This window comes from Leuciscus leuciscus, assembly GCF_965113295.1.
Source record: "Leuciscus leuciscus genome assembly, chromosome: 1".
NCBI lineage: Eukaryota > Metazoa > Chordata > Actinopteri > Cypriniformes > Leuciscidae > Leuciscus > Leuciscus leuciscus.
The window spans coordinates 70,534,891-70,545,536 of NC_138725.1; the positions used below are offsets into that span (position 1 = coordinate 70,534,891).

At 35.4% G+C, this 10,646-nt stretch overlaps 1 protein-coding gene across 1 annotated transcript; it reads right to left on the reverse strand.

Annotated features, from left to right (window-relative positions):
- Positions 1–1,688: 1,688 nt before the first annotated feature.
- On the reverse strand, positions 1,689–6,055 carry LOC309510829 (tripartite motif-containing protein 16-like protein). The gene is made up of 7 exons (XM_082185752.1): positions 5,459–6,055; positions 4,345–4,440; positions 4,026–4,259; positions 3,394–3,553; positions 2,948–2,995; positions 2,187–2,720; positions 1,689–2,109 (listed from the first exon to the last, which is right to left on the reverse strand). The coding sequence occupies exons 1-6, from the start codon at positions 6,029–6,031 to the stop codon at positions 2,197–2,199; spliced, it is 1,635 nt and encodes a 544-aa protein (XP_082041878.1). The 5' UTR covers positions 6,032–6,055; the 3' UTR covers positions 1,689–2,109; positions 2,187–2,196.
- Positions 6,056–10,646: the final 4,591 nt, after the last annotated feature.

Here is a 10,646-nt window from a genome sequence, read left to right on the forward strand (position 1 = left end):
AAAAAACAAAAAAAAAACTGCTTTAAAAAAACTGCTTTACAACATTGGGTCTTAAAAACCTAAAACTGTTTTTTAAACCTAAAAGCGCCAGGTAAACTCCGAATGACACGACAGACAGCACTTTCCATCAAGTTCTCCGCATCTCCAATAGTGTAAAGGAAAGAGCCACTCGCAAATAATCATAGGGCAATGCAAACAGTTTGTGCTGTAGTTAAAGCCCGACTCCGACAAGTCGAAAATAATGTGCGTTTCCAACAAATTAATAATGTAAACGACAATCTCACGAGTCACGAGAAAAAAATTTCAATCTCAGAAAGTGCACTATCGCGCTGCGCTGGACTTCCCGTATCAGCTCCGCTTATGAAGCCGGGATCTAATCCTGTTTACATGAAATAAGCCTGCTCCCGAGCAGGTTCAAGTTTGCGCACCTGTTGCTATGACAGCAAGTCCAGGATGAGCGTCGAAGAACCAAACAATCCAAGATCATGCCAAATCGTCAACAATCAAATCCAGCTAACTGAGTTAGCGACGTACGAAGAACGAGCCCCCGAACATTCACACAGAGTCTGTACTTGCTTTCAAGAAAAACTAAAACTCGCAAGAATACTTTTCTTTTACAAGTTTTTGCAAGTGAATGCAATTTTTAGATTTATTGAGCTTTTTACTTTTTATGCATGTGACATTTTTGTGCACTTTTCTCTTTTTATGTTCATATTTATAATTATATATAAATATACATGTGTAAATTTACATATTAAGTATAAATTTACACACACACACAAATATACAAGTATAGTTTCAATAAAGACCCAATTAACAGAATATACATGTGCTGAATTATTTTAATAAAAATTTATTATTTTGATCAAATGTATTTGTGTACTCAATTAATTTAAATTTTTTATTATAATTGTATTAATTTTGTTTAGTGCTGTCAAATTGATTAATCACAATTAAAGTTTGTACTATATATATATATATATATATATATAGTCACACACACACACAAATATTTTAACTTTTATGTTTGTGTTTTTGAAACATCTTGCGAGGGGAGGAAACACCAAAGCAAACACCCATGCATTGTTTTATTGTGGATTTATGGCCTGACATATATTCATATTCATATGTTCATTGTTCATGAATGTGTATAGGGTGCTGTCCAGCCAAAACAAACTTTGTTGCATTATTTTATTATAATTATATATTTATAATATTATCACTGCTGCTTTGAAACAATCTGTATCGTAAAAAGCACTATATAAATAAAGGTGACTTGATGAATATGTGAATAAAACAGCTGCATTATCACATAGTAATCTGTCTGAAAAGAGTTAAAGTCCCCCTGTAGTCAATCATTTTATCCCTTAAAACTCACATTTGAATTTGAATTCACCAAATTGACACATTTAAATGTTTTTTTCTTTTGAAAAAAACTGATTCATGCCTTAAAACAGCTTGAATGTAACTCTACAGCCTCGCGAAAATGCAAATGAGCCCCGCCTCTACTCACTCACACCAGCTCAGAGATCCACTGGTTGACGATCACACGTTGATCTGATTGGTTACAAGGTAGTTTGTGACGTCAGAAACACCAGCGATTTCAAACCGTGTTTTTGAGACTGTCTTTGGTTCACTGCAGTTTTAAGGAGAAAATACTCAGCAATGGTGTCGACTTATGAATCTGCACATGGTTTGTCTTAAAGCATATTAAAAACAGCACATAGACATATAAACAACATTAAAAGCTTAATTTTCACCACAGGGGGACTTTAAAAATAAATAAAATGTCAGTATCCAGAACACCAAGTCAAGACACTCTGTGTACTGTACATCAAAAACATCAAAAGATTATAAATGTCTCTGAGCTTGTATCATTACTTCATAGAAAAGACAAGTTGTTTTAGTAATATTATATTCTGGATACTTGGATTATATAAATCTTAAGAGCAACACAATCTTGTGAATTTGTTAACATTAGAACGAAATAGCCAAACATTGTTGCATCTTGTTTACTCACATTTTGAGGTTTCCAAAAATCATGTGAAAATGTAAGAGACTCTAAAACACTGAAGTTCAGCTATATTAATGAAAATTAAAATAAGAGTCTCTATAACATCTCACTGTTACTGTTTTACAGTATGATGCAGCTCAAAGCATTCTGGGTACAATCTCTCTACAGTCTATTCTGAAACATCAACACAGTTTCACTGATGATCCTAAGGAACCAACCCAAAACCCAGGATAGAGCGTCTGAGTGAATGTGGTCTGGACTGTGTGGATGAGGCTCATTGTGTCAGAGATGCTGTAGAAGGACAGAGTTCCTGCACTGTGATCCACATACACTCCTATTCTTCTGCTGATGTGCTTTACAGGGAGAGCAGTCTCTATGTTATTGTGCCAGAATGTGTATCTGGAGGAAGAGCAGAACAAACTCCAGGACTGATCATTATGTCCAAACAAACACTCATAACCCGATCCCTTCCTGCTGATGCTCTTATATGACACTGATATATACACATATTCACCACTGCACTCAATCTCCCAGTAACAGCGTCCACACACACTCTCTCTACACAACACCTGAGACCACTGATCAAATCTGTCTGGATGATCAGGATACGACTGTTGTGTGTTAGTGTCAGTAATCACTCTGTTCCTCTCAGACAGACTGAGGTGTTCATTCACTGTGTTCAGATCCAGAGTCAGCTGATGGGAATCTGATGGAGAGAAAACACATCAGAATCAGGAATTATGAATCTGTCTGATCTTTTAATGTATCTGAACAATGTATCATCAGTGTCTCAGTGCAGCTGATCAGATATCCTGTGCAAATCATCATTTACATGATCAATTATAAAACTCTTCTATCATGTTTATTTCTCCTTCTACAGGAAGAACATGAACACATTCAGTGAGTTTTTCTGCTTGTTTCTCAGTGACTTACATTGTAGGAAGTCGTTCCTGGTCTTGGGATTCATGTTGGTGAATGTGACTGTGGAAATAAACAGACATGAACAGTGTGAAGAGAAATGACAAGATAAAATACATCCATTTCTAAGACGTTTCTAATCTGATATTAGATGATGCAGGACTCATTTCTGAGAACAGAAGAATCTCCAGATGCCTCATATATAAAACACACGTATCGGATTCAATCCTAAATTTCAATGGATTTCAATTTCAATATATACATAAGTATTTATTACTTGTAAACCATCAAGGGATGTTTGTGGCTGTTCTGTAGAGTTGATGCCCTTGAATTAAAGATGAACTGTGATTTATAAAGTGGGATTTTGTTTTATAAATCATAGGAACATTTCAGAAACTGTTGTACGTTCATATTTCGGATCATTCTCCACACGTCTGTATAAACGAGGCGCAGGACTTTACCTCTATCAGAGATCTTCTTGAGCTCCTCTTTGCAGAAATCCTCCAGTTTGTCTCTCAGCTGACGGACAGATTCTCTCACGTCATCAAAAGAGGAGAGAGAACTGAAGGAAACGTCGGGTTCGTCTGTAGATTCAGGAGGTGCTGAGAGAGACTGGAAACTCTACAGAAAACAGAAATCAAAACTCATCATCTCCACACTTCAGCCAATAACCTGCACTATATCAGATCTGAGCGGCTCTTGTTGACTTCACTTCTCTTCAGTGACTCGCTTCAATCCAGCACTTTCACACAATCAGCACATTCTTCTCATATTCATCATTTAATGCTACAAACTCTAATATTTCACACTTACACTCCTTGTGAAAAAGAAAGTACCGTACTTGTAACAGAAATAATATACTTTAAAATATATAAGTGCAGATTGGCTGTAATGTTTTCAGAAACTTAATTGCATGTTATTTGCAGTTAAATGAATGTGGAATAGTTTAATGTGTTTATTAAATGCAAATAGCTGAGCTTTAGAGTGTTTTTTTGCCCCGCTTAAGTTAGTCTCATTCTGCTCTCATGAAATGTTTCTCTGTGAGTCTCTTGCTCAAGTCCACTATGATCCAGTTCTTCTAGATCTCTGTTACCTGCAGGAACTGGATGTGATGGTGTGTGTGTGAAAGCTGCTCCAGCTCAGCGTCTCTCCTCCTCAGATCATTGATCTCCTGCTCCAGTCGCTCCAGTCGTCCTTCAGCTCGACTCACTGCAGTCTTTTCCTGATCTCTGATCCGCTGTGTCGCCTCAGAGCAGCTTCTCTCAATGGAGCGGATGATCTCAGTGAAGATCTTCTCACTGTCCTCCACTGCTGTGTGTGCAGAGCGCTGTTACACACACATCACAATCACACAGTGAGTTCAGTGAGTCCAAACTGAGACGTCTCACACTTCTCTTCTTCTCCAGACTCACCTTATGAGACTCCACAGCCTCTCTCAGCTGATGAAGATCTTTCTGTCTCTGCTGGATTCTCTGACGGATCTTCATCTGCGTCTCCTTCAGCTGTTTCTGGAGGACAAACCAATAACAGCAAATGACACATAAAACTACTATCACACAATAAGGGTTAAAGATCTAGCATGGCAAGTTTATACTGTAGGTTCAAACCACAGATCAGTGAAGTTTGATGTTATTGACGTCATCATCTTTGATTTGTGTTTTGATTTGATTTGTGAATCAAAATTGGTCCTTTTAAAAAAGTGCATCTAAATAATATACTTTAAAAGAATATACTCATGTGTGAACTGAACGTAATGTTTAGAGACACGTAGTTGCGTGTTAATGCCATTAAATGAACATGTATTATAGTTTAAATTTATATTTAAAGCAATTAGCTGAACTTAACTGAAATTTTTAAGTACTTCTTCAAATGTTATTTCATAATTCTATTGTGTTTAAAATATAGTTAAAGTGTACTGTCATCTGTACAGACAAGCATTTATGATAAACTAAAATATACTGTAATAATGAAGTTGTACATTAAAAATATATTATATTAACTTTAAATATATCGAATAACACACTGCAGTTGTAATTATAATCAAGTACTTTGGTATGTCAATCAAATAAGTAATCAAAATAAGTGCACTTCTTTATAGCGTGACAAAAGAGTCACATTGAAATATTAAATATTAAAATGCACTTTAAAGTAAAACTTTTAATTTGACATTCTTTCATATTGTATTTATTAAATGAAACCGTCATGAACATTTACTCTCTTTAAGTGCACTTAAATGGCCTTTCATTTCATTAATATAATATTTTCTGCATGTACAGTTTTTATTTTAAATATACTTTTAATTTGAAGTACAAGTGCACGTTAATACGATTAATCACACTTCGTTTTTAAACCACTAGTGGTTAAGATTAATTTAATGTTTTTTCTAAAATAGACGAGATCTTCAAAATATCATCTTTACAATCTACAGAAGAAAGTGAGTCAAACCGGTTTGGAACAACATGAGTAAATGAGTGAGTAAATGAAGACACTTTCATTTCTGCGTGATCAATCCCTCTCAGTTCATACCTGTGTCTCTGTCCTCTGTGCTGCAGTTGATACAGTTTTGTGGTTTTTATGTTCACTCTCCTTACACCACACACAGATGCACTGTTGATCAGTGACACAGAACATTTCTAGCTCTTTATCATGTTTACGGCAGATCATGTCCTGCAGTCGTCCAGTGGCATCAATCACTTTGTGTGGTTTACGAGAGTGAAATTCCTCATGACGGTCTAAATGAGTTTGACAGTAAGATTCCTGACACACCAGACAGGACTTGACGGCTTTGTATTTTCTTCCAGTACAGACGTCACACTCCACGTCTCCAGATCCAGCGTAACAGTCAGCAGGAAGTTTAGTCTTCTTCAGTTTCTCCACCACTTCAGCTAGCATGGTGTTTTTAGCTAAAGCAGGTCTTGGACTGAAGGTCTGTCTGCACTGAGGGCAGCTGTAGACTCTCTTCTCATCCTCCTGATCCCAGCAGCCTGTAATACAGATCTTACAGTAACTGTGTCCACAGGGAATGGTCACTGGTTCCTTCAGGAGATCCAGACACACTGGACACGTGAACTCATCCTGAGAAATTCTGGCTTCTGCCATTTTACTGTAGAGAGACACAAACACACAACAGCTCAACAACAGTTAAGTTTCGGTTTCTCTGAACTGAGGAGTTGAAATAGTTTCCTGGTTCTGTGTTTGAGTGACGTGTGTAAATGGGCGTGTCTGGAGAGTGTAAAGCAGCTTCCTCGTTCACACACACACTTTACTGCTGTGTTTACTGTATGTGTCCTTCAAGTGGAGTCGAAAATATCATAATTACGAGTTCCGAGCTCATGAATGACAAAGCGAAGATGTATTCACGAATGCATGTGTCTATATACTGTGTCAAAGTAATGTCAATATGTGAAAAAATGTACAGTTCTAAGATAATACAGATCATGCTAGCTAACATCATGTATTCATTGAGGCAGAAACAACGAGCTCATTAACCCTTTCCCCACCAGAGTCTTTAAAAAATTGCAACTACCATAGTTTTTTTCTTTAAATCATTTTCAAAAAACTTTCATGGCCCCCAGAATATTTCGTTGAATGAATATCTGAACATACAATATATCAAAATAAATAACAGAACCTCTGTAGTTTCAGACATTCTTTTTTATCAACACTTAAATGTGGGTAAGTTTCATAAAAACAACAACATTTTAAACAAAAAGCTGAGAAAATTGTGTTTGTTTTCAAAGACTACAACGTGCATAAGCAATGCTTTTATCATTGTTTCTGCTTCTTTTTGCCGGTGTTTTGATCAGGAGATTCTGTTCTCTTTCAGAAGATGTGTGATAGCGCCCCCTACCTTCCCTGCTGAAAAATCTCAAAGCCTCAGCTGGTTGGCTGGTCTTAGCTGGTTTAAGCTGGTTTTAGTTGGTCTCCCAGCCTGGGTTAGCTGGTTTAAGAAAATTCTTGAAGAAAGAAAGGCAAAGAAGAGAGAGGCCCCACTTTTTGAGACAGACCCAAAGAAAAAAAGAGAGGAGTGTTCTTCTGACGATGAAGATCGAGTTGTACCTCAAAAAATATATGAGGATTTGCAAAGACGATACCGCTACATAAAGAAACAAAAACATGACGTGGAAGAAGAGCTCGAAGAATGCAAACATAAGAGTTTATGAATAATAAAATGCTTTCTTATTTACAAACATAGCCTATAATAAGAGATTCTTAATAATGAAAGTTTAGTGATCAATTTCAGAATCTTAGAATATGAGAATCTGATGAGAAAAACTTAAATTTCTTCTCTGTTTCTTGTTCTAACATTAAAGATGTGCTGAATTAGGAAAGGAGAAGGAGGATCTTGTTGCAGAGCTGGCTACATACAGAAGCCTCAACATTACACTGCAGCACAACATCTACAAAGTTCTACAAAGAGCCTTCTCAGAAACAAGTATTGCTCTAATCATCTAAAGCACATTCAGAATATTTAGATATGTATTCAGAGATTCATATTCATTTGTTCACATTTTAGTTGCAATTTATGCTAAAATGCTTTAATTCTATCTATCTATCTATCTATCTATCTATCTATCTATCTATCTATAAAATGTAAAGTTACACATGACTGCTGCCTCAATGTTTATGTTGAAAGGATGAATTATTTTTTAGAGCATTACTGTAACTGTCTTTCTTTTCAATTAAATGGCTTATATAGCCTAATATAAGGTATGCTCCTTGTTTTCACTTATTTGTAATTGATAAATAAAAACACATTATCTGTAAGGTGTCTAAACTACGAAGAGTTGAGCTTGAAGTGTGCTATATATATATATATATGTGTGTCAATATGCTGCTCTGAATTCTCCCTCCAGTCTCATATATGTTGTAGCCTGCCGCCCTCTGCTGGACACTAACCAGACAGTTGATGGACCCCAGTGACTTCTGTAATATGGGGGAAAATAGACTATGGAAGTCAATGGAGCTCATCAACAGTTTGGTTACCGACATTCTTCAAAATATCTTCTTTTGTGTTCAGCAGAATAAAGAAATTCATACAGGCTTGGAACGACATGAGGGTGAGTAAATGATGACAGAATTTTCATTTTTGGGATGTCAAATATAAAAAAATACAATATAATGTAATGTAATGTAATATAAAATTATATATTATCATATAAAGTTATATAATATAATGTAATGTGATATAATATAATTTAACATAATATAATATAATATAATATAATATAATATAATATAATACAATATAATGTAATATAATATAATATAATATAATATACGGTAATATAATATAATATAATGCAATGTAATATAAAGTTACATAATATAATATAATACAATGTAATATAACATAATATAAAATAATGTAATTTAATGTAATCTAATCTAATCTAATATATAACATTATATATATAATGTTATATTATATAACACATGTTTTTGAAACATCTTGCGAGGGGAGGCAACACCAAAGCAAACGCCCATGCATAGTTTTATTGTGGATTTATGGCCTGACATATATTCATATTCATATGTTCAAGAATGTGTATTGGGTTCTGCCCAGCCAAAACAAACTTTGTTGCATTATTTTATTATAATTATATATTTATAATATTATCACTGCTGCTTTGAAACAATCTGTATCGTAAAAAGCACTATATAAATAAAGGTGACCTGACTTGATTTGATGAATATGTGAATAAAACATCTGCATTATCACATAGTAATCTGACTGAAAAGAGTTAAAGTCCTCCTGTAGTCAATCATTTTATCCCTTAAAACTCACCTTTGAATTTGAATTCAACAAATTGACACATTTAAATGTTTTTTTCCTTTGAAAAAAAACTGATTCATGCCTTACAACAGCTTGAATGTAACTCTACACCCTTGCCTCATTTAGTATGTACGGTTCTATGAATATGCAAATGAGCCCCGCCTCCACTCACTCACTCCAGCTCAGAGATCCACTGGTTGACGATCACACGTTGATCTGATTGGTTACAAGGTAGTTTGTGACGTCAGAAACACCAGCGATTTCAAACCGTGTTTTTGAGACTGTCTTTGGTTCACTGCAGTTTTAAGGAGAAAATACTCAGCAATGGTGTCGACTTATGAATTTGTACAGGGTTTGTCTTAAAGCATATTAAAAACACCACATAGACATATAAACAACATTAAAAGCTTGATTTTCACCACAGGGGGACTTTAAAAATAAATAACAAAATGTAAGTATCCAGAACACCAAGTCAAGACACTCTGTGTACTGTACATCAAACACATCAAAAGATTATAAATGTCTCTGAGCTTGTATCATTACTTCATAGAAAAGACAAATTGTTTTAGTAGTATTATATTCTGGCTACTTGGATTATATAAATCTTAAGAGCAACACAATCTTGTGAATTTGTTAGCATTAGAACGAAATAGCCTAACATTGTTGCATCTTGTTTACTCATATTTTGAGGTTTCCAAAAATCATGTGAAAATGTAAGAGACTCTAAAACACTAAAGTTCAGATATATTAAAATTAAAATAAGAGTCTCTGTCAGAGTCCTGCACGGGTCCATTTTTGAAGACCCGCCCCCGCAAAGTTCAGCACCAGATCCGACCCGTCACCCGTGATAATATCAAAATTAAATCCGCACCCGCCCAGACCCGTTAATATTTGGCCCGTTACCCGACCCGTGCCCGCGATAAACCACACAGGTGACGCGTTCATGTAACATAAGGGTGCGCTGCCAATAACGCACCTAAAAGCTGTCACAAAGAACTGGGAAAAGTAATGATTATTAATAGGCCTGTCAAATATATCAATGAGACATTTCAATTGTTTATTAATAAGCAAGTGTTTTCTGTGTCAAAGATGACGATGCTGACTCGCGATCTTCACAGTAGTGAATGCGTGCGCCAGAAAGAAATGCACATTTCATTCGGATTATAAGCAGAGAACAGTCTGTTTTCATTCGTTTTGAATTGTTTTGTTTAAAAGTACACATTTCATGCTTTCTATTTCTCAGGTCTGTGAGGCAAGTAGCTTATACGATGAGTTTCGGTTCATTTAAGAGACGATCAGTTCACGCGCCTCCGGCCGTGTCCTGATTATATTGCCTGCCTGCTATATTTACTTATTTATTAAATCCATGAATTTGGTAGATGAAACATTGATTAAAATGAAGATACAATTAATACAAAACGAAATTCACTTTAAAGAAAGGCTTAACAAACTTAATGAAGTGGTCAAAATCATGTCTGGCCACTCCATTTGTCTCACGATATTCGGGATAATCTTATCTTATTCATGCTTTTCACTTTTCATATAATCAACATGAAATTAAAAAAAAAAAGTAAATTATTTTATTTAAACATGAATATGAAACTAAATCGTTTTTTAATGACTGGGCTACAACACATAGGCCTATTAGCCTACAGTACAGAGACATTTAATGTCGCAACTTGGTCGGACTAAAAAAAATTAAATTGGGTCGGTCCTAAATTGACAGGGTCGGTCGGGTTACGGCAAACAAGAATATTTTTAAGGATGGCCTGACTAAAACACATATTTGTGTAATGCTGGTAATTTAGACATACAAAATATTGCACATTTTTTCATCCGCTACCCGCCCGCAAGGAGTTCATTATCCGCCCGCGTCCCCGCCCGTGAATTTTAGGAATGTCACAATCCACCCGTTTTAGCTCTGGTCTCTGTAACATC

Excerpts from the sequence above, each read along its gene's own strand:
- LOC309510829 (XM_082185752.1), bottom strand. The coding sequence starts at position 6,031 with ATGGCAGAAGCCAGAATTTCTCAGGATGAGTTCACGTGTCCAGTGTGT. Across the intron at positions 4,441-5,458 it reads CACAGAGGACAGAGACACAG|AAACAGCTGAAGGAGACGCA; the intron begins GTATGAACTGAG and ends TTTGTCCTCCAG. Across the intron at positions 4,260-4,344 it reads AGGCTGTGGAGTCTCATAAG|CGCTCTGCACACACAGCAGT; the intron begins GTGAGTCTGGAG and ends TGTGTGTAACAG.